Source organism: Strigops habroptila, chromosome 6, assembly GCF_004027225.2.
Source record: "Strigops habroptila isolate Jane chromosome 6, bStrHab1.2.pri, whole genome shotgun sequence".
Classification (NCBI taxonomy): domain Eukaryota; kingdom Metazoa; phylum Chordata; class Aves; order Psittaciformes; family Psittacidae; genus Strigops; species Strigops habroptila.
This window is the reverse complement of record NC_044282.2, coordinates 32425073-32448475: the sequence shown is the minus strand read 5'-3', so window position 1 is coordinate 32448475 and position 23403 is coordinate 32425073. Positions and strand designations below refer to the sequence as shown.

The following is a 23403-nucleotide window of genomic DNA, read 5'->3' as shown; positions in this document are numbered from 1 at the left end:
GCCTTTTTGCTGAACATCTCTCTTCTGTCTGTACAGCTGGGTTCTGGTTTGTCCGTAGGCGTTCCTTTTTCAGAAGGCAAGGGAGATGAACCTGAAGAATACTTTTACATTAAGCACTGAAAACTATAGTGACTAGATAATATTTGTAGAGTACAAATACTTTTGCACCATTCCTGGAGTGGGCCGAATTTTGAACTCTTTCCCACCTTTAACTAGGTGTTGTCTTTAATTTCATGTGAATGATTTCACTTGTTTTGAAGAAATGATAGTATCTTGAGTAGATTCTTTAGCAAGAATGGTTAGATTTAGGTAATACTCAAATTTATTAATCCACCTCAGTCTTTGTTGGTTACCACCTAAATGGACAATTTCTATAAAAACTTGTACAGTCAAGATTATGAGGTCTCCAAAGAAATATTGCTGGAACAAAAAACATCTGGAGTTGCAGACGTAGACAAGGCTGTATTACTTGCTTTGGTGTTTCTTTATCACAGTTTTGTTGGTTAGCTTTGAGAATTGGAAAGCAAGCTCTTTTCAACTGGGACACATCGAACTCCTTCCTGTGTCACACACTCTGTAAATTCACTAGTGGAGTGTTTATTCAGACTCAATGTCAGACATCAAGTGCTACAGCCGGTCAGATGATGTGTAATGGTGACTGAGAAAAAGCTGCTATATGGAAAAATGCTTAGAAACTTACATTGAGTCAATGTTTTTATGTAATGAGAAATACGAATTTTAGGAAAACATACTTTAGCAGGGTTGCTAGTTGGAGGCATGACTGACTGCTTTGTGGCTCTCAGCGTGTTGTGTTTCAGCACCAGCACTAACTGGGCTTGTGTGTGTGTGTGTCTGTGTGCTTCCCAGATGAATCAGCAAATGGCTGGAATGAACCTCAGCACTTCCAGCAATGTGATGGGCTTTGGCCAACCCCCCAGCACAGCGGCAGGATGGACTGGAAGCTCCTCTGGTCAGACTCTCAGCACACAACTGTGGAAATGAAAGTTGCGACAGAAGTCTCACCCAGAACAGCCACCTAACATTCCTTGTTCAAATGCGTTTACTTTTGCTGTTCCTTCCATGTACATACTCTTTTTCTTTTTCCCCCAGCTATTCAGATTAAGAATATAACTGACTGACCGTGTTGTGGTCTATATTGATTTAAATTTGATGTAGTGAAAAGCAGATCAAGAATACATTTATACATCATTGGCAGCATTTTCATACAATGCATATGATTTCATAGACCATGTATTTAAGAAGCTGCTTAACCACATACTGATTCTTTTTCCCTCAAAATTCTAGATCAAATGTTTGCATATAAGGAACGTAGCTATCATGTTAGTAATATCAAAAAATATGAACCCTGACCCCCCCCAAATTACCCAGTAATCCTGTAGAAGGTACTGTATGAACAAATGTTTAATCATATATAAATAGAATGTAAATGTATCACTGAGCAATGTTTTCTAGTGTATCAAACAAATTTTGTTTCATCATACATTTCACTGTGATGTTCCTATGGTGTGCATAACAGGGAATACAGTTATGGAAAGGAAGATAAACCTGGATGTTACTGTAGTTCTACAAATTAATAGTTTATTCTTTTAAAAACAGCTGTGACAAAGTCTCCAATCCGGCTCACGAGGCACATACACAGTATTAATGCAGAGAACTGACAGCACAGTATGTACCCAAGGTACCTCGGCGTGAGCACACATATTTTTCCTTGCAGAGATATCCAGGTTTATGACAGTGATTTGTGTTTACATTTTATGGTGCCTCGTAATGATAAAATGTTATTTCCCAATATTAAAAGGATAAATCCATAAATGGTTGTGGGTTTTTATTTCATTGTCGTATCAACTATTTGACCACTATTTCTTCAAGAAGTCTAGTTTTAATTAAGGAAAACGTGTTCAGTTTGGAGGAGGATCCATTTATGCAGATATTTAGATCAGCAGTTTGTGAGTTAAAATCAGTTTATAATTACGCCATTAAGTTGGATAAATACAAAAAGTATATACATAAATGGTGATTTTGAAAATACTCCAGTGCAGCCAGATTTCTCTTAGATTCTTTTTACTATGTGGAAACAGCCTTAAAACAAAGGTAAGTGTCAGTTTATTAAGACGAGAGTTCAGAAATGCATGCAAACAAGTTAGAACGAAGCACACCCACTTGATTTGCTTATTAGAGTATCTGACAGCTTCCTTTTGCTTCCACAGGAGTCCATCAGATGCCTGTTAAAAGGTTTCACACAGAAGCAGACTGTTTTAACTGGCTGAATTCAAACACCTTCTGACACATCCACTGTACTGTACTTCTGTGTAACTGTATCTCCGCATCATACCTCAATGGTGACTGTGTCCAGGTGGTATTTTGGCTCATTAGCTAGATTTACTTTTTCTGTTCGCGTGTGCCATACAAGAACCTGTAAAATAACATTTGTGTTAGTACAGGCATCTACAGAGATGATCCAAAATCTCTTTACCAAGTGTGGGAATCAGTACCTTTGTGCAGTTGTTTGCTTTTGGCTCCAGTTCTTCCACTGTCGTTATCTGTTTCAGGAAATCAGATTCTTGCATTCCCGGCTGAGAACCGCGCCGCTTGAATACGGCTTTTGGATGCGACAGAATCACTTGAAGACTCACAGCAAATCCTTGGAGGGGAAAAAGGATAAGAAAAACATTTAGACTTTGCATTTTTGTGCAAGTTACGCTTCAGCCTAGAAATCTCCCACATCCTTTTTTAACATTACTAAATTTGATTATCTGGATAGACAGTATTCGGTAGGTTTTGTACATCCTACATTGTTTTGTTTTGCCCTGAAGGTGCAATCAGATTTTTTTAATTGCACCATATTTTCAACATGTTTAATCAATGTCCTGTCATGCAGAGAATATATGCTTTTCTGCTTGAAAAGTCTGGTACTGCTAAGATCTTGGACTATCCTTCCTTTCTACTTCCGAATAAGAAATAAACCTAAATTTTAAGTAAAATAAAATGTATGAAATTTATACTGTAAAAACCCTTCTGCATTTGAAGCTGAGAATCAGAAAAAAAGGATAAAATGTTACTTATAACGACTGTAGCCTTTAGGGAATTTTAGTCTTTAGAGAGTTCTAATATTATCACTGATGAAAGACAAACCATATTAACATTGTGCTTTGCACACTGTGTAGTTACTGTAGACTTGTGAATCATTTTCATCAGTGGTGGTCTGCAAGACAATCTGCAGCTGATGTGTGCACTGCACAGCACGACTGGAAGGACTTCATCAGCACGCATGCCTTTCTGCCGTGCATTCCACTGGTAACATACATTAGGGCCCTTTGGGGGGACATTACAAACTGGGAAATGACTAGTTTGAGCAAACTTGCCCCCTTTGAGGCAGCTCTCGTCAATCTCTGGTTTGCCATTATTTATAGAACTCTCCAGTTTTCATTCAGCAGTGCTCAGTCACATGGACACTTCTTCAAGTATGACTCAAAACTTGACTGATACACTTGTAAAGAAAAATTATATTTGGAAATAACTCCTTACGTCTAATTGTCAAGCCTACCAAAGAAATCCTTTTTGAGTCAGTTCAGTGTGGTTCCAGCTGTCCCTTTATGACAAAAGTACTAACAATTTTGACATCTGTTCTGGAAAAGTGCAAGAACATTCAATTCTAAAGCCAGTATTAAAATCTTCTCAATTTAAACATGAGCATAACTTTCTCTAATGGAATATAAATCTGTCCCCTTTTTTACTAGAATTATCTTGTTACTGTATTTTCTGTGGCTTTTATGGGAACCTTTTAAAGAGGAAAATATAAGGAAGTACTTACTACATCACATGTAAAGGCGGCACAGGGAAACCACTTTTATCATGTGCTTGCTTGTAGCAAAGCACAGGAAGACACCAGAAAGTGGTTTTTTATTTTTTAAAGATCTGGAGACTTCAGACTAGGAGACTGTTGGATGTAAACCGACGTCCCAATTCACTGACAGACACAGTTGCAAAAAACATATTTAACCTTAGGCAGGATATAATGTATAAGATAAGAGCAGGTGTCTAGATGGAAAGGGCTTATCCACAGCTCATGGAGTCCTCTGGTGAAAAGACTTGCAGAAGGTATGAGGCTTGGCTGCAGCCTGTCCTTGCCCTGTGTGGTTAAGCTCTGCAGACTGCCCCACCTGCCAGCAGCAGTGCTGGGATCCAGCTGTTCTCTGCTGCAGCTGCTGGGTTGAGGTAAGCAGTGCCAGGCAGAAGAACAGCACTTTGGACTTTGCTTCCCAGGTAAGGGTTTCTCCCCAGCAGGCTGCAGGCCTTTCTTGCCTCCCGCAACATGTAACCTGGCTATGAGGGAGCACAGGGTGGGCTCTGTCCCAGTGCTCTTTGTAGCCAAGTGTCGTCGTGTGTGAAGAGCTGAGGTTGAGAGTTTAAACTCCCTCAGCAAGAGACAGGTGCAGTGCACAAAGCCAGCTGTCTACACCTGGAGAGGTGACCACAGGCTTATTACTGATGAACACATTGGCCTGGTTCAGTTCAGTATTTTTGGTTATGGTTTGGGTTTGTTTTTTCCCTCAATTATAACAAGTTACAAATTTTGCAACTGGGCTTTAGTGTGGTTGATATTTTGTGCACAAAAAGTATTTTTGCTTTGGAAGGGAAGGCATTGTTGGAGCCCAGATCAGTTGTGTGAGCTGCTGTTTCTTTTTTAAAATATTTAAGGTTTAATTTAAGATTTAAGATGGTCATCCATCAAGAAGAAAATGAAATAAGCACCAAAATTAATATAGAATCCTAGTTTTTAGAGTGGCGAAGGAATCCCGGTCTAAGCAGAAAAGACACGCGTTTTCTGCTGTTTAGCTTTGCTGTCTCAGCGTGGCTCTCTGGCCCCTATAGCCCATACCTAATCATACATTAATTTATCCTAGATTCACTTCTTGCAAAGCTTGTGCCTCTGTTGCTGGGCTCCGTTCAAAAAGCGTGGATTTCTGCTATGCAGAGATCTTCAGCTGCGCCATGCTCCCTGCATGTAATACATGCCCTTGCTACCATGCTATTGCAAACCACCATTTTAGGGTGCTATCAAAAGTCCCCCATGTTTTCAGGCATCAAATAGAAGTCAAATTATTAAACCGAGTGTTGTATGTGGCAAGGACATGGACTACTGTGCACTGGCTGGACTGTGGCCTGAGGTTTGGTTCCTTGATCAATGGTCATGCAGTCTTTGTTTCTTAAAAGAATCTAACAAAGCAACAACCTGGAGAGATAAAATAATTCAAGGAAACTCATCAGCTCTCTAGTTCTTCAGCTCTGCTTTAATTTCACATGTATGACATTTTTTATTTGTATTGATAGACTTCAGATGGACTTCAGGGAAAACCATTTTCCAGGTTTGGTGACTTTTTATCACAGATAATTTTAGCATCAATAAAAGAGGAGATGGCTCAGGTTTTGACAGCCTGGCACTAATTTCTCTCAGTAGATAATGATCCTGTGGCAACAGATGAAAAGACACTTATTTTGAATTCTATCCCCAAACGGCTTAATCTGGGATTACTGTCTCCAGTGTAGCATAACTGAGCAGTGTTTCACATATACAATTCTTTCACTTGAGCATTATCCCTACAAGGTCATATTGGGCTTAAGTTCACACAAAATGCCATAGGAAAATTTCATAGCTGGAGTGCGAGGAAGTGTTTTGGGTTTTCTGTGTTTTATGCGAGGCTGTAAATTAAATCTAATTGGCTGAAGAGCCACCTAGATAAGAATTAATTTGTTGGAGGACAAGATACCTGGGAGACATGGCAAAGATTACACTGTGCTGCTTTCTACAGAAGCTCTTTCTGTTAATTCACACCTTGACTTGTGTTAGATCAATGGCTTCTGTTAAAAGTCAGAACCATTTTTCTTTAGCCGGTTAGACTGAGCTGGTCTTTAAAGATTTTGTTGCTGTGATTAATGTCTTTGCTTCCCGAATGCTCTAGATAGGATAGTCACTGAAGGCAAGCTAGAAACAGAGTGTGTTTATCATTTCCAGAGTGTATAAATGCTAATGCTTAGTGGTGATGTTGAAACGGATATACTGGTGTCCACCCAGTTCAAACTACTACTCTTGGTGTGCTGAACACGCCATGGGTTGGGGTCTGCTGCTTTCAAGTTACGTGCTCCCTGTGACATACTTTTTGGGTTGCAATAAAGAGGCTCAACCAGAGCAAAGGCGTGTGCTGGCAGTTCGTTCACCATGAAAGAGGCTCTGGATTTTAAACTCAACATTTCAAATAGTTGTTACCCTTTGACGGAGCAGTGACTGGGAGGGGGGTTTTTAGTGTGGTGTCTGCCATAGCCACTCAAATTTGTTTGTACTTGTGACCTTCAGCAGTGGCTTTTTTAGATTCAGACAAAATATGCCATGCTTTACAGTGTCATTAACAGACCAGCTTTTTTCTCAGGGAGCTGTTAAGAAAGATGAGAGGTACTAAAGATCTCATAAGTATAGCAAAATCCTCCCCAAAAGGTGGATGTTCAGGCCCTAGCAGAGGAATTTAGGGCACAGGGGATGGGCTCTGGACCACAAGTCCACAATCTGCTTGCCCAGTGATTCACAGGCATGGGTTAATCTCTATGACTGAAGTAGCTCCTGAATGCTAATGCAAAGCATCCATCTGTTTTCCTTGAACAATCTTGGCATTAGGAGAATCACAATCTAACTTGTTCTCACGAGTGGCCAAAAACTCTGGCGCTGGGAACAAGCCAAAAGTAAATCACTAACAGTATCATTTAATATGGAAGATTTAAAATCAGGTCCATAATAAACAACAGCCTACCTCAGAATCAATGTTACTGTTTGCTTCCAACACTCAATTCTCTCTCACTTTTCTTCCCTGAGGGTAAGGAAGGCTGTGTCAAACTTCAGAACCTACCTACAGTTAAAACTGAGGCAGAACTTAAAAAAACACCTGAGCTAATTCATCTGGTGTGTCGGCTGCCAGACAAGAAGCTACACGGGAAACAACTAGGCTGCTTTCAGAATACAGTTCAGCATTGGGGAACAGCAGTGTCAACGTTCAGTGTTTACTGAACCGATCTACTGTGATTGCCCTGTGTGAGTATATTTCAAAGAATCATCTAGGGAAGTCGGCCAGCTAAACTCTTTCAGCTGGTCCCAATGAAATCAGCAGGACCTGGCTCCACTTGCAGTAGAGTTGAATTTGGCTATTTTGAAGTCTAGAATGAGAAGTTTATGTGCTTAAAAGCAAGGGTGCACTTCCTCTGAACAGCCACAAGGTAAACCAGTGCTTCCAAAGCTGCTACGCAGTCGTTCTTTTCACACCCAGCCCAATGATCAAATCCCTGTGAAAATCACTATGAAAAGATAGTTCTGTAAACCAAAGGGAGCCTCCTTACCAGTGCCTTGGGCATCAGAACATTAATGACAGACAGCTGTAGACAGCTCAGCAGTTTCATATATGCACCTATTTTGTTGTGGTTTTTTTTTCCATGGTAGTATTTTCAAAACTGATCCTTGATCTCCCTTGTGTGCAGTATATGGCATAACCTAAAAAACCTTGCTTGTCTGTTTGGTACCAGCAGATGAAGGAATGTCAGTGATGTATTACAGCACAGACTCATGTTTGTTAGCAAGTCAAGTCCTTCAAGTCACCAGGAGTATGCTGGGGAGTCAGGAAGGGAGGGGCAAGGGTGGAAAACAGTGTTAACATGCAGCCTGGACACTGCACCTTTTTGGACACCGATGCAGTTCTGGACTTACAGTTCTGTCTGTCTTCTGCCATATTCCTGAGGGGGAACAAAGGTGTGAACTTAACATACTTTTTTGCCAGCCTACACAGCATCTCCTCCTTTCCTTGCTGAAATTAAAAATGTCATTTAATTTCTTCAATTATTTTTCTGAAGACTAATAAAGGTTCCCTCACAAAGCAGTAACTCCTTGTTTGTGGATCTGCAACACTTTCTTATACTCTCAAGGCTGTATCCTTGTCTCCATAACCCTCCCTTCTGTGAGTTGCGTAAAAGTACGAGCAGACAATTCTCCTAACGGAGTTGTGTTTCCCTCGTGCCAGTGTTTCAGCCAGCAACTGCACACTGTAAACAACAACTTAAGAACTTCCCATGTATCTCTCCGTGTCTGGTTTAGAGTCCCTTGGCCAATGTTGTGTAATGGGTTTTTGCCTGCTGCTAATGAATTATGAACCATGCTATCATCTTTATAATGCCCATAAGTAACCACTTGTACAGCATAGTATCAATATATACATAAATCCACCCACAGAGACTGTTCAAATATACAGCTGCAGTCCTCGACAGGCTGCACAGGTTTGGGGACTGACATATCTACTCCCCTGAGGAATGCCTCTGCCTGAACACTCAAATACTTATTTTCATGCCAGGTGATACTATTAACTTGAAATGTTTCTACAGTGCAGAAAAAATCCCCTGTTGATGTTTCTGTCTTTGAAGCATTAACAGCTATTAGTTCTCCTTTACTCTTTTTAACCAATTGTACTGTAAATACTGTATGTATTTTTCGTCAAACATTTCAATCCATATATTCTGTTGGGATGATCAAGCACTGTCCTTTTCCCTCTCCCAAAACGTAACAGGATCAGAAAACAAGAAAGTGGCTATTTCTACCCCACTCTTGCCCTTGTATTCCTACTTTTTCCCCCTTCCCTCTCCATCCTGAATACAGAAGATGCCTACATGCAAATATTGTATCATTTGCTGGGAAACCAGCTGCTGCTACATCAGGAATCAGACTTCTGCACAGTGGTGATTCATGCGGCAGATGGGAATATATGCAAAAGATTGTGTAAGCATGGACAGACGGCCAGATAGCTATGTAGTGCACTAACTTTGCAACAGAAGATTGATTAGATCCATTTTGAAGCTTTTCCACCTTCATCTACTAGGCTGTAGCTGTAGTGATGTTTTTCCCCTAAGCGCAGTGTTTCAAACTCTATCTATCTACAGTAACCACTGTCATTCCAAATAACCAATAAAAACCAAATAATTTCATTATAAAGTAGCATTTTACAACATGCGGTCCAAGAAGGGTCTGCATTCATACTGCCTGGTGTTGACTGATGACACAATGAAAGGGCAGGGGCTCCTTGCACAAGTTAATTGGATAAATTAATTTACAATTAACTTTAAGACAAAAATTTTAGACAACATAAAAGCCAACTTGCTGCATAAAATTAAAACCAAGTGAAAGTTCAGCTATTACCAAACAGCAACTTAATTAGATGAGGTGTGCAAGCTGAGACTTCCAAGATCTGTAGCGCTGAAGGGCTACATACAGCAACCGCGCTTCAGAAGTTTTAAAAGCTGCTTACACTGAGAAATCAGTTTCCACCCCGCTCATGAAAAACGTAAGAGAAACTTACATTTATTGTATGCAATATATTGTACATCAGATTTTGCACACAGAATCACAGAACGGTTTGGGTTGGAAGGGACCTTAAAGCTCATCTAGTTCCAACCCCCCTGCCATAGGCAGGGACACCTTCCACTAGAGCAAGTTGCTCAAAGCCCCGTCCAACCTGGCCTTGAACACTGCGAGGGATGGGGCAGCCACAGCTTCTCTGGGCAACCTCTTCCAGTGTCTCACCATCCTCACAGTGAAGAACTTCTTCCTAATGTCTAATCTAAATCTCACCTCTTTCAGTTTAAAGCCATTCCCCCTTGTAAATCAGTCCTCCTCCAGATTTCCTGTAGGCCCCCTTTATGCACTGAAAGACTCACCTGCCATGTCAATAGCAAAGGGCCTGTCAGCTCTCCAGCCTGTGTACCAGCCGACCACTTTGCCGTTCTCCACCACCGGGCGCTCGTACCGTCGTCCTCCTACCAGTCCCACGGGCCACACCGACACCTTGCGGGTCGTACGCATCTGCAAGAGGCAGGCACAGAGTCACTGTGGGCACCGTTTCCTAGCAGGCCTTTTCTGTCAGTGTGGGTGGAAAGACTACACACAAATCATCAAGACTAGGTATTTAAAAGCAAATCTAGCTTGCAGATTTCAGCCCAGGAGAGTAAGTACTTGAAAGCAGCATGTGCCCACTCATTTTCTCTGCAATCTCCAGCTCTCTAGCCCACAGGCACTTCAGTTCTACTGAAATTATCCTATTCTTACTATTTTTACACCAACGATTTTAAAAGCCATGAAAAAAACCCAGCATTTTTTTCTTGTTTATTTGGGTTTTCAAAGGTGTAGCACATCTTTTTTATCTGCAAGACTACAGCATTCTGGCAGTAAGCTTACTTCTACAGATTGTTGGGCTACTGTACAAGCCCAGCAAGACAGAATAATATAATAATGATTAACAAATACACACTTCATTACAACAAGTACAATTAGTTTGAGACTAGTAAAAAAAACACTGAGTACAGGAAACCGTGACACACAGAGTTCTTCCTCTACCTGCAACGTACCAGATTTGTACAACAGATGTAGCTCAGATCTCTTTAAGGCTCACAAAAAAAGATTTGGTTTGGGCAAAGCCTTTTAAACTACATTTTCTCTTGAAAAGCTCTGCTAAGTTTCCAGGAGGGACAGCAAGCTGGTCAGGCAGGATGCTTCTGCTAATTTGCTATCAGTAATGATATGTTCTGAAACAATCTTTAACTCCAGATTGAGTATCTTTTTGAAAGTTATGATCTTCTTAAAGCAGATGTTGTGAGCCTGAAGGGCAGAAATTTCCAGGTTATGTTCTTAGGTCTGTGCAAAGGGTTACATGGCAAGGTTGAAATGGTTCTTTCTCACCTTAAAATCTATAAAAAATCAATTTCCACACACACAAATGCTGTAGAGACAGTGCCTTCAGGGTACCACATGGCTGTACAGCAAACGCCATAGTCAGCACATGAAGGCAACAGGCAGAGCAGATTTGGATCTTAGTAATGCATTACTCACTGCTAGTGAAACTATATTAAGAGTGTGAAAGACATTCCTTTCATCTTCACCCAGGAAAATGTCTTGACTGAACTTCTTTAGCTTAACTTTCTCCTGGGTTCCAGTTTGTGACCATGGCTGGTTTGAAACTTGGATTTTACTCTTCAGTGGTAACAATGAGCTGGGTCTTACAGAAACACAAAGATGTCCTAAGCAAAGGCCCTAAGACAAATGAGATGTTTTTTTATTCTGAATTCTTCTTCTATTCTTTTTATTTTTATTTAATTATTATTATTTTAGTTATTAATGAGTTTTTATTCATTATCCCTATTCCTACTGGGATAAATGTAACTAAATGCAATTCTGGAAACATGATCCTCATCTAACCTAGAGAAATCTGTAGCTACTAAAAAATTACTCCAGCAAAAAGCATGCATGACTGGGAACCAGTGAATTCACTTCACTGGTTAGTAGACCATTCTCATCAGCAAACAGGAGGTAACATGACAGGACCCCTGACATGCTGCTCCCCATGGGAAATATCACTGACAGTCTGGCATGAGAACTTGAGAAAACAAGTGCACGGACACAGCAACTCGCACAATTTACCCACACTGATTCAAAAGCCACCGTTTTAACTGCTGTGCTTAAGTATGATCCTATTTAAGCAAGTATTAATCTATTTCAGTGTAACCTGGGCTGATTTTGATCGATTTTTAAAACAGTCTTTTTGTCTTCTGTTGCAGTTGAGGCCTATTCCTTTGGGAAAAGTTATGCCTTTCTCTTTCCAAGCGCTCCTCTTAGCAAAAACAAACACAGTTTTACATATTTGTAACTGCAGTCCCCTATCGACAGATGCTGAAGTAAAAGACAACCTTGGTTAACTATTAAACACTTCCCTCTTTCTGCCAAGGTGAAAGATTTATCACGTGTATCATCTAGACTCCCAGGAGATGCACCAGAAAAAACAAAGACATTGCATCACTCTGGTTCACATTTCTAAGCTAGAAACATCAGCAGATTCCAGGGAGAACTTCCACATAGAGGAGGTATAAAATAAGTATGTAAAAATCCACAAATATGTACGTACACACAGCAGAGAGGCACGTGCCTCCTCTCCCTCCAGTTCCTTGTGTATATGAGAAAATAGCAGAATTTTCTCACTTCCACCCTATAAAACTGTTGCAGCAAGCGAAAACATCTCACTCAGCAGCCCTAGTCCATACTGCATAAGAACAGGGTATGTGTACAATTGGCAATACAGGGATTTCTTGTGATAAGGATTCTATCAAAACCACTGACTATTTAATTGCCATGAGAGACTGCCCAGAATCTCTCTACAAGTTATTGTTAAATATGTTTGTCTGTAGCCGATCTCCCTGCTTATTTTTCCAATCTCTCCCATTTAGGAAATGCAGAGTTAGTGATTAACTATTTGGATGTGGAAATCAGTCAAATCTTCTCATGAAAATCTGTTAGCTCTGGTTTTAATGATACATCCATTTCACAAGTTTTTCTAACAACAGTGTATTTATATTAACATCCAAACACATCAGACATGGACACAGGGTATTATCCTGTTCGGCTTGTCTACACATGCAAGTTTCCAACAGGTTTCCAAGGGCACGATCAAGCCACATAGACCCAACCATGCTACACCAGTATTAACCACAGGATGAACACAGATGCCCACTAACCTTTTTGTGTTGCCATTAATACCTCTAGAAGGTGTGGATACCTGAACAAATCACTAGTGTACTGGTTTACAGCATTTAGCTACCCTGTGCCAACTGCCTGTAGCCATGGTAAACATAAAATGCCACAAGACAAGGGCACAGCTCTAACTACAGGAGAGAGGCTGATGCATGGTAAGCTCATGCCCTGCCTTTTTTTCTCTCACAGTAAGTGTTCGGTCAGCTGCACTGCAGAATGAGCCAGATCACACGAGACTCCTGAATTGGGTCAACAGCAGCCACAGCATTTATGCTTAGCAGAACCAGGCTGATTTACATTAATACTTTACCACACACAAAGTAGAGGAAAATCGCATCACTGAAAAGTGTCTCATTAACCTCATGAAACCAGTATGAAATGACCCAAGAAGTTTTAATTACAACAGTCTTGTGTCTATCTCAGTGTCTATGAGTTAAGTCAGTAAAGCCTCTACACATCAGAAAGAAGTAATCAACCCTTTACAGAGCTCCTTATTTTGTCCTTGGGTTACTTTTTTATTCTCACAGGTGACACTTTTAGAGAATGAAATAAACAGTTGTCAAGAATACAGCAATCCCTTAAAGTAAAAACTGATAGAGCACAGCTAGACCCATATTTATGCTAATTCTGAAATACCTTACAGTCTCAGGATATGCTAGGCAGATGAAAGTAGGAACGTTCCTTTTAATCTTCTGAAAATAGCATTACTGCAGTTAACGTACTGACGTGTTAACGCTGTATTTATGTATGATGGGGAGAAAGCTATTCTTTGGATTAAAAGGCCAGCTTGTGTCTGGAATTTGATGCTGCTAATCACTGGGACACAAAAAGGTGTTTCAAAACCATGTTAATTCTGAATAGCTTTACTGCTGTGGGTTAAACAACTACCAAAATCCTATAACTTATAAACAGCTTTCTGAACTACTCTTCTATCTGTCACTTTAATGTGCAGTAGCACGTGCTGTCTTAATACTCAGCGTTTGAAGTCCTGGTAGCTTACATGAACGGTATTCCTCTTACACTTAACTCTCTAAGTCAGGCATCTGGTCTATCCTAGCTAGACTTCTATAGTTAACAACGAGAGACAGGAACCTACCTGACACGATAGATCCTGCCTGGCCTAGACAGCTATCTTAAGGCAGGATGAATCTTCCTCTGGACATGTTTTTGTCCTCTATTTACTTTTGGATTATGTGAAAGGGGGTCTTAGGCATAGGAGGAGAGTGACGTACCAGGTGGAAGAAGATGAGAAAAGGACTCCGTAAAATGGTAGAACCAACCTGAATGAAGAGGGGGAGCAAGGGGGGCCAAACATCACACCCCCACATGTGTGAAGGAGCGGGCAAGGAAACGACAGGAGAGAGGAGTAACAACTGACCAAGGAAATCCCAGTGTGGTGATGGCCATGTAACAGCAAATACAGTAGCAATAGAGGAACCACTAAAGAATAAGAAATGAAAATGCAAAATAAGTAGCTGAGCAATAAAAGGCAGTGATAAAAGCATTGCCAAAAATAGCATCTCATTAGTCAATCAAGAAAAGTTGCTTAATGAGATGTACCAGACTGATGGATAGGGAAGATACCAAGCCAGTCACAAAATATAAAAGCCCAAGGGGAATGAAGGCAAATGACAGAGGGAAACATGGCTGTACTCCTACAGTGAAAAGGCTTCTAGACTGGAATAACCATCCTAGTGTTTCTGCAGCATGATGTTAGTGGCTTTCTATTTGGGATTCAAAGCTCTCAGCAAATGCAAACCTGGCTGCTACACACAGTAAGGTTTTTTCTTCCCCCTCTATCATTTCAACCGCTGTGTAATTTGTGATCTATACTGGTCAGGCTACAGGTTACCACTGAAGCTTGCCCAAGAGCAACTCAAGCAGATTTCTATTCAAAATTCTGATTTATTATTACCAAAGATGGGATCTTAAGCTCCTTCACTACAACTCTCTTGCAGGGGAATACGATACGGGTTAAAGCAGAAACAAAGCCAGGTTTCCTATCAGTTCTCACACAGGCATCCTGCATTACTCGCAGGTCATTTAAAGCCAAATTCTGCTTCAACAAAACTCATGCACTTGCACAAGTCAGAGCAGCTCAGCTGCAGCGATGCTACTCAGGCATTAAATGGAGCTTCTGCTCCTACTTACCATCGCTTCAAAGGAAGCACCGACTCATAGAAAATCTGCACCAGTGGTTTTTGTGGTTCAGGGACTGTGATGCTTAGGGGATAGTGACTTCAAAAAGCAAGTTTGTTGTCGGTCAACCTGACTGTAAAGGGTATGTCCTCGCGGGAAAACTTGTAGAAAGGGTCTACAACTCAAAAAAAAAGAAGTCAATCATTGATGTAGCCTGCTCCACAACCCTCCTGGGTCATCTGGTTTAGTGCTTCACCATCCCACTATTAGAAAGCTTTTTTCCAAACATCTGCCTTAAACCTCCTCTGCTGATTTGAACTCAATCTACACTGCAGAGGGAAGACAGATTAATTTCCCCATCTCTCAAGCAACATTTTACATATCGAATACAATGATTAATGCTTTTAAATTATACCAGCACCATGTTTCTAAATTGTATCAGCATCCTTGGACACAAGCGTCAATATTGTTTTACTACAGGAGAAAACTGTACTAAATATAGCTAAAGCAGTTTGCAGCAAATTTTCTTGGATTGGGAAGACTTCCAAAACATTTGCTATTCATGTTTCCTTTGACCCTTCTACTTATTCTTTTTTGCATCCCCCTTTCTGTTATTCTACTAGGTTGTGTTCACTGTACCTCTGAAGAGCTGCTAACCATTCACAATTCATTTCATGTATCAGTTTCACAGGTAAGAAAAAGAGTGCTGCCAAAGCGCAAAAACTGGCAGTGCTTGGTACTTTGCCACCCACAGCCCCTCACTTGGGTAAATCTGTTTCAAATAGCTTATTTTGTCACTGTTTCCTCTCATTTTTAAGCTAGTTCATTTTTTACCAGTCTTTTGTACTCCAGACTCTTTAGCATAGGTATTACATGTCTACGTGCAAGGAGAATGTCAGTGCCCATTTAAAATCTGTCATGTCTCCTTAAATCATTTATATGCTAGAAAGGTATTTAAAGCACTGCTAACTCATATTCAGAGCCTTTATTATGAAGAAAATAACTAATGACTGCCAGGTAATATTGAATTCTGTCTAGACTACTGAATGTTATTTTAAAACTATAGCAAAAATCTGATTTTCCCAACCAGCTCCAAGAGATATAAAAGATCTCCATGTTTTCAAAGAGAAGCAGATTCACTTATACTGCTTTTAAATCCTTTGCATAAATATACCCATTAAAAATACAGAGAATTTAGCTTAACACAGTGTATAAAGATTAGGACAGTTATGTAAAAGTTACTGAAGGAGCTCTAATCCTTCCCCAGTCAAAGCTGGAATAAACAGTAAATATTCACCTCTTCTGTAGCGTCTTTTGTGAGTTTGTCTCAAAATGTTTTATGAAGGTGATCGTGGGAGAACCAAACCCTGTGAGACATGCAATGCCTGCAAGTATTTCTGTTCTATTTTTATTTACAAGGATTTATCTTTTCAGGCTACAAACTGTTAAGAGCCTTTAGAATATCTGCTACCTCCATACATATCTTTTGAGAGAGTGAAGGGCAGCGGCATAAGAAAATGTTTTCAGTCTGAATCACTCACACAAATTGCTCTCTGCTCTATGGGGCCACCATGAAAACTACCAGACAGCCCCAGCCTCCACTGAGAAGGTCACGTCCATTAGCTGAGACAAATTGTTTCCCATTTTCCCTCTGTTCTTCCTGAATCTTTGTTCCCATCTGCCTCATTTGAGGTTGATCCTACCTGGGCAATTTAAGCCACTACATAAGCAACAGCATATATTCAAAATAGTAGGGAATTTTGTTTAATTTGATGTTTAAGTTACTACTGCAAAAAGCAATCCAGCTGACTGTCCTCTTCCTTGATTAAATTATCATCCTCTCCGTGGCTCCATGAATCCCGAGTTACCTCTAAAGACTACCTCAACTTCAGGAGAAGGGGTTGAGCTTGCTCCTCCTACCTCCTTTCCAGCTTCAACTCTACAGTTATAGTCAGGGTACTCTTGTGCAGACAACAGCTACAGCATATTGAATTCTGGTGTTCAATTCAGAGGGCAACAAGGCTACCTGCTAAGCTATTAAACAGAAGTTTGCTGGGTTTCGGTTTGGGCTTTTTTGGGCTTTTTTTTCCCCTCTTAGAAATGACAGTTAATGCTGTGATTTACTTTTAACTCCATGCTGCCAGGCTATATTCAGATCATACTTTATAGCGTGGGTTCCTCTAAGGAGACGCAGTCTGCAAATCCTCAGCTTGCACTCAGACGAGACAGCGGTATGCGCCATACCTGCCTGCTCCAGGCACCTAGCACATCTGGCTATGAGATTTTAGACACCAGCGACCAAAGGGCTGGGTGACCGTGAGGCAGATCATAGTTTTAGGCATGAGCATTTCAATTTCACATACATCTCAGTTTAGGTGTCTGAGCAAATTACAAGCAAACGTTACAGATGTAACCTAGGCAGGAATCTCTAAACATCACTGCGTTTCTGAATGTGGTAAGCTCACTTTCTCACATATGCTGAAGGCCTTTACTCCTATTCTTTGTACTCCTTAACTCCTCATCCTCAAAAGTTTCAGGGGAGTCTGCACAATCAACAGCAGAGTGACCTCCACCACTGATTCCTCCAGCTTGCATACAGATCCATACATGGATCAAGGAAGTGGCAGCCTTTGGCCAACTACCTGAAATACAGAACATGGAAAGGGCAGAGAAAATGTCCGAGATGCAGAAACACATGAATGATGTCAAGAGTTAAGGGAAGTGGAACTTAGCCAATTCTATCTTCGGCTTCCAGTGCTTAGGCTAACCTTGTTTTTAAAATCTCTCTATGAAGGTGGAATACCAGCTTTATCTAAAGTTTTCTTTCTGGAAGTTTAAAAATATAAAATTGGCAGTTGCTAGGCATTAATCACAACATTACAATAACTTGCACTCAGGAAAAAGATGATGCACAAACGCAATAGAAACTATAACAGAGTCACCCCAAAAAGAACAGCCTATAGTAAAAAACAAAGGGAAGTTATGATGATTCACGTAGAAACATCTGTAAAGTATATCAAATACAGCAGTTTGGATTTCAGGCCTCTCAGTGGCTTTGTTATGAACACAGGCTGACATTTCAACTGATAAAAAATACTTTCAGAAAGCAGACTGTTGGTTTTGATGAAGAGATGCAGATGGACACATCCAGGTGAACAGGTCATGCCTGAACAGGAAAAACGGAAATTATTCTGGAGGTCTGGATCCCAAAACAGTAAATGACAAAACATATCATGCCAGAAACACCTGCATGAAAGTAAAAGCAAGATTTTTCCACCTGACCACCACTACGCTCTCAAGCAACAAGAGTTGGGAATAACTTAAAGGCCACACCGCCATTCCTCGAAATATTTCTTCATCATTGCTGCAGCCCCACTCAGTATGCTAAAGAATTCCACAACACTGAACAAACTGGTCCTTTCCCTAAAGCCTTTCCAGAGAAGCTGAGGCTTTCCTAACAAATTGGATCTGTTCAGCAGATCCAATGCTGAATACAAAGACAAACCAGACTCTCCACCCTATTCTAGAAAGGACAACTAAATCTGCTCAGACCCCGCCCATCTGACTTTGAGGATACAGTTTTGCCAGTCAAAAGCTAAGCTATACACCCATATGCCATATAACATCTTAGTAAAAAAGACAATTTTAAACAGCACCAGAGGGTTCCAGATTTACTACAGATGGTGACATTTTCCAGCAAAACACTACTGTAAACTGTTGGTTTGGGTTTTGTTTGTGTGGGTTTTGTTTTTTTTCCCCCGATTTCCATGAAACACATTTTGTCCAGGTCTATTTGGCCCAGTTTACTCCATATCAAATATATGGTAACTACTACTATAAGTGCCAGCCAGAAGTACTTTGGACGGACATTAGAATTCTCTCATCAAAAGCTCTAAGAAGTATCCTATTGCATTTCACGTCAAAGCATGCTCCTTTTTGATCATGCCCTTATGGTTTATACACCTCCACTGTCAGTAAAGCCTTTGCTGATTTTACTTTGTTTAAAAGGCTCTGTCTTCTGCCAGGGCACCAGGGAAACCCACAGCAAAGGAGCTGCCTTAAACGTGATCCTTCACTGACATGCAGTTCTGAGCAAAACACACTGCTAACACCAATGTTTCTCTCACGTTGGTTCTACAGTCCTAACGAACTTTGGTTCCCACTCCCCCAAGCTGACTGCTGTTACTGAAACCAGCTTTGATTCAGAAGAAAGCCATTACACAGAAGACAGAACTACTATTTTGTAAGCCAGCAAATGTTTATAACTGCTTGCAGGCAGATGCTAGCAGACATTGCTGCTGGCAGTTTGGGACCCACATGTCCCAAGGCCTGCGCCAGTGACATGCTGAAGGTCACGCACCAGCACAGGATGGTGGTAGGGCCAGAATTCAGAGTTCCTGTCTCATCCCACTCCATTTACACTACCCTCCCCAGTAGGCAGACTACAGTTTATCAGACCTCCTTTGGGATTACCTGGCTGCAGGTCTGGAAATCGTTCCTGCCAGGGCAGCGCACTGAAAAAACTCCCTCTCAGGTACCATTTACCACCACTTCCACGACAGGAATTACTACCAGATTTCATCTGCACACAATGCAGTCTGAAGCTGTTCTCTTCATGCTTGGAGAAGACAAGCACAGTTTACCCTCATTAATCAATCAATTCCTGAAGGAGAGATTGCGATTTACTAGAGATCTGTCAAGCCAGAATCCATAAAGACAGAGGAGTTTTTTTTAACAAGAAAAACATAAACCCCCCCCCACCCTCAAGCAGTGATTCGACTGAAAACAAGAGTACTGGCTCTCTCCAAACAGAGTCTCCTACTTGTGAAGACACATTCCATTGGCAAAGCCTGCCAAGAGACTTCCGTTCACTTTGCCAGGTCGACGCAGCATTCCCCGTGTTACTACCAGCGTGTCCCAGAGACGCTGCACACAGCCCATTACTGACCCCAGAAAACGGTCATGGGAACTTGCAGTGGTCACTGAAGCAAAAGCTCCTTCCCTGCTCCTGTAACAGAGCTTTCCAACCACCACCTTTCACGGGGAAAACTCACTCATGTGAGTGCTTGCCTGCGAACGCAGGGCTCAGAATAGACTCCTCTTCCACAGCAGCTGAACCCTGCCTGGTGAAAGAGAAGCCTTAGGACTGTGGAGCTGGAGGTCTCCATTCTTTTTAGTAAAAGGAAACAGACGGCCTGTTGTGCTTGCAATTTTCAAGGTTAACCTTTCAGGCAGATTTATGCCCCCGCTTTTCTGCATTGCCTAGCTGATCAGAGAGGTGATTTGTACCTTTTTTTTTCATCATTCACAGCAATTAGAACAATAGTATAAAAGGGTAAAAGAATAAACCTGGCTGGACCCCCTTTCAGTAACTGTGGGTCACTCAAGTGATACATCTGCCCAATACTGTTTATTTAGCTTGCCCCTAAGGTTGGCACAAACAACAAAAAATAAAAAAGCCAAACAAAGAAAAAAGTAGAGATTCATCTCAAAATCTCTTTCATCCTACACTACCCCTTGTGGCAAAGTGTATTTTCCGTATCAATTTACAAACTCTTTAAGATTGAGCCAGGTTAGTGTTATATCCCCAACAGAGGTGGGCACTCCCATCATGAATTACTCTGCATTATAATGCACTAAGCGCAGCCGCAAGGCTTTAAGAAAATCAATTACAACAAAGGTTTAGCCTCCAGGCAAAGGTCTGCAAATTAGCAGCTTCAACGCTGAATGCCAAATGAGCAAAGCAAGTAGAGCATCCCTGCTGAAAGGGGACCCTGCACCTGCCCACATGCTGGAAATGGACAGGGATGCATCACGGACCTAAACACAAATGAAACTTAAGTGTTGCTACAATGATTAGGGAATTTCACATGCTTCACTTTTCTGTGTATCGCGATCATTTTAACCCACTGCCTGTGAAGCATGTGAGGAAGCACAATGCTTCCCAACTGCAGAAGATGGGTAATACAGTACCATCCATCAGCAAATGACGACCAGAACCACACTTTGTCTGAAGTCCTGTACGTTCCCCACCTGCTGCCAATCTACTTTTCCGTTTCCCTTCCTCATTCCCCCACCAAGGTTACTCTTCTAGCTGCCACAGAAGATGTACACGATCTTTCTTCTGCTGTTTTATGCCCGCTTACTAAACACCTCCTTCCTGCCACGGGGAACTCCGAAAGAAAGCTGGATACCCTCTCCCTCGAGAACTTGCCAATTCCCACTGAAGAGGAAACAAAGCCCTTCACCAAGGAGCCGCAATAAAGACAGAAACAGGTCCCTTCACAAAAGAGGCTCCTGAAAGGGTGTTTGGCCACTACACAAACAGATGATTTGCTCCTTTGAAGCGCGATACGCTTCAAAAGGGCAACCCCACGTGAAGGAGCCGACTCTGGACTGATTCATTCGCACCAAGACAAAGCTGCAAAGGATGGCGAGTGCGGGTTTGCGCTACAGGGAGAGAAACGCAGCCTGAAGACAATAAACGTCAGAGAGCTCTTTTCATGGCAGCTTTAACAAAAACACAGGGTTCCTTGTATAAACCCTAAACTTGCCTCGCTCGGCAGAAAAGCGAACAAACGGCAGTAAAAAGTTTTAAGGAGCGTGGAGGAGAGGGACAAGCAACTTAAAGTCAGGGTGGGGAGGGGCGGTCACACACCGGCAGCGCTGCCGAACCCGGGAGCAAGCGGGCTCCGCTCTTCCGTGCCTGGGTTTCGGGCACCGGGCGGGGCGACGAGGGGCGGGAACGGCGGGTGCCCGAGGGGAGGCCGGCGCTGTACGGTGGCCCGCGCCCCCCGCCCGGCCCCGCACGCACCTCCTGGAACAGCTCCAGACTGTAGGTGTTGTCGTCGTCGGCGAAGAAGAGCACCCCGGGCTGGGGGGGCGGCAGGTGCTGGTGCCGTTGCCGCAGCCAGGCCAGGCCGGCGTTGCGCTGCTCGGTGGCGCGGGGCAGCCCCGGCCGCTTATAGCGGCGCGGCGTGGGGACGTGCAGGTGCGTGCAAGGCAGCCCGGCGCCCGCCACGAACCGGGTCACCAGCTCGCTGCGCGCTGCCGCGTCCTCCACCAGGATCCAGTGCAGCCGCGCCACCTGCCGGAAGGTGTTGGCCAGGCGGGTGAGCTCGGCCTTCTGCACCGGGCGGCTATAGGTGGGCGTGATGGCATAGATGGTGGGGAGCGCCGCCTCGGGGCGCCGCTGCGGCGGGGGCCGCGCCGCCGCCGAACGGGGCTCCCCGCTCCCGGCCCCGCCGCCGCGGGGGGCCCGGGCGGGCAGCGGGGCCCGGCTACTGTCGATGTCCAGCACGATGATGACGATGAGCACCCAGGGCAGCAGCAGGAGGAAGCGGCTGAAGAGCAGGGACTTCATCCTGCCCCCCGCGCCGCGCCGAGCCGAGCCGTCCCTCAGCGCCGCCCCATGGACGGGCGCGGCGGCGCTCAGCGCATTGCCGCGGCGGGCGGCGGGGCTGCCCCTCGGCTCGACCGCGCTCCTCCGCGGGCCGGGCGGCGCTCCCTCCTGCGGGTCGGGACGCCCCGCGGTGCCCTGCGGCAGCCCGGCGGGGCAGGTGCCCGGCCCCGCTCCCGCCGCGCCTCTATTCCGCGAGCGGCCGTCCTTGCTCCGCCGCGTCCTCCGCCCTCAGCATGGCCGGGCCGGGGGCGCCGCACCGTCGCGGCCGGGGCTCGGCGGGGGCTCTAGGGAGACGCTCCTTCGCCGCCGCTTCCCCGGGCGGCTCTGGCGATGCGCGGAGGCGGGGAGGGGAGGGCGGGAGGGAGGGAGGGTTCCCGCGGGCGGGGGCCGGGGGGGCTCCAGCCCCGCCCCGCTCCGGCTGCTGCCCCAGGCGCCGCGGGGCGGGGGGAGCGGCGGCCTGCGGGGCTCCGTGGTCGGTGCCTTCGGGGGGCGGCGGCGGGGCCCGACGTGGGGCTGCGCGGGCTCCTTCCTCCCGCGGCGGGCGCCAACTTTGCCGGAGGCCGGGACACCTCCTGTCCCCCGACAGGCAGGGCCGGGCTGGGGGCGGAAGGGTACGTGCCCGAGTACTTGCGTGCCCCTCGCAGCCGCGAGCACCTGCTCGCCTCGGTTTTGTTTCGGGTTTTTTAATGGAGAAGTGTTTTTGAGCTCCGCAGAAGTTGTACATAAGCGGCCGCTTCGTGCGGTTCCCTTCGCTTTTCCGCCGTGTCCGTCAGTCAGGGCCGCCCGCCCGTCCGCTGTCCCCGACAGAGGCACGGGGGCTCCCAGCCAGGGCTCTGCGCGTCCGCGCTGGTCTGAACCGTGTCCCCACCTTTTCCTATCGTGCTGCTTCACTGTAAGTCAGGTGGGCTTGAGAGCACCTTCTTAAAAAGTACTGGAATATCAGAATTTAATAACAATAATCCACCAGTCTTTATTTTGAGAAAAAGGCATTAATCAGGTGCTGCAACACACGTGAAATGCAGAGTCTACAACCTCTGACGAATCTTTCCCTACCGGAGAAGTTTCCGATGGATTTTTCAACACTCCCTGCTGTCATAACTAAACACATCCTTACAGCTTAAATACGCTTTTAAAACTTCACGTTGCATAAAAACACAGAGGCACAGCATCAGTCTTTACATATTACCAAATTCTCCGTAATCCTTTGATTAAAACGTTTACCCTTGAAATCAAATCAAATCAT

General features: G+C 43.7%; 2 protein-coding genes across 3 annotated transcripts in view; one reads left to right on the top strand and one right to left on the bottom strand.

Annotated features, from left to right (window-relative positions):
- SMAP1 (small ArfGAP 1) overlaps nucleotides 1-1833 on the top strand; it is an 85435-nt gene extending 83602 nt beyond the window's left edge. Inside the window, exon 11 of the mRNA XM_030490442.1 lies at nucleotides 868-1833. Coding sequence (XP_030346302.1) covers nucleotides 868-1002 — 135 coding nt within the window. The 3' untranslated portion in view covers nucleotides 1003-1833. The remainder of the gene's footprint in view (nucleotides 1-867) is intronic.
- B3GAT2 (beta-1,3-glucuronyltransferase 2) lies at nucleotides 1405-22525 on the bottom strand. 2 transcript variants are annotated; one of them, XM_030490439.1, is made up of 4 exons: nucleotides 21417-22483; nucleotides 9760-9904; nucleotides 2514-2662; nucleotides 1405-2434 (listed from the first exon to the last, which is right to left on the bottom strand). In XM_030490439.1, the coding sequence occupies exons 1-4, from the start codon at nucleotides 22119-22121 to the stop codon at nucleotides 2348-2350; spliced, it is 1086 nt and encodes a 361-aa protein (XP_030346299.1). In that variant the 5' UTR covers nucleotides 22122-22483; the 3' UTR covers nucleotides 1405-2347. The 2 variants fall into 2 exon arrangements, with proteins under 2 accessions (XP_030346299.1, XP_030346300.1); XM_030490440.1 differs by having other exon boundaries at nucleotides 1574-2434; nucleotides 21573-22525.
- Between the last annotated feature and the right edge of the window lie 878 nt (nucleotides 22526-23403).

What these genes read in the sequence shown, in the direction of transcription:
- B3GAT2 (XM_030490439.1), bottom strand. Translation starts at nt 22,121, where the DNA reads ATGAAGTCCCTGCTCTTCAGCCGCTTCCTCCTGCTGCTGCCCTGGGTG. An exon ending in CGGGTTCGGCAGCGCTGCCG is followed by an intron (nt 9,905 to 21,416) that starts GTGTGTGACCGC and finishes TGCCTCTTGCAG; the next exon opens with ATGCGTACGACCCGCAAGGT. An exon ending in AAGCAAACAACTGCACAAAG is followed by an intron (nt 2,435 to 2,513) that starts GTACTGATTCCC and finishes GTTATTTTACAG; the next exon opens with GTTCTTGTATGGCACACGCG.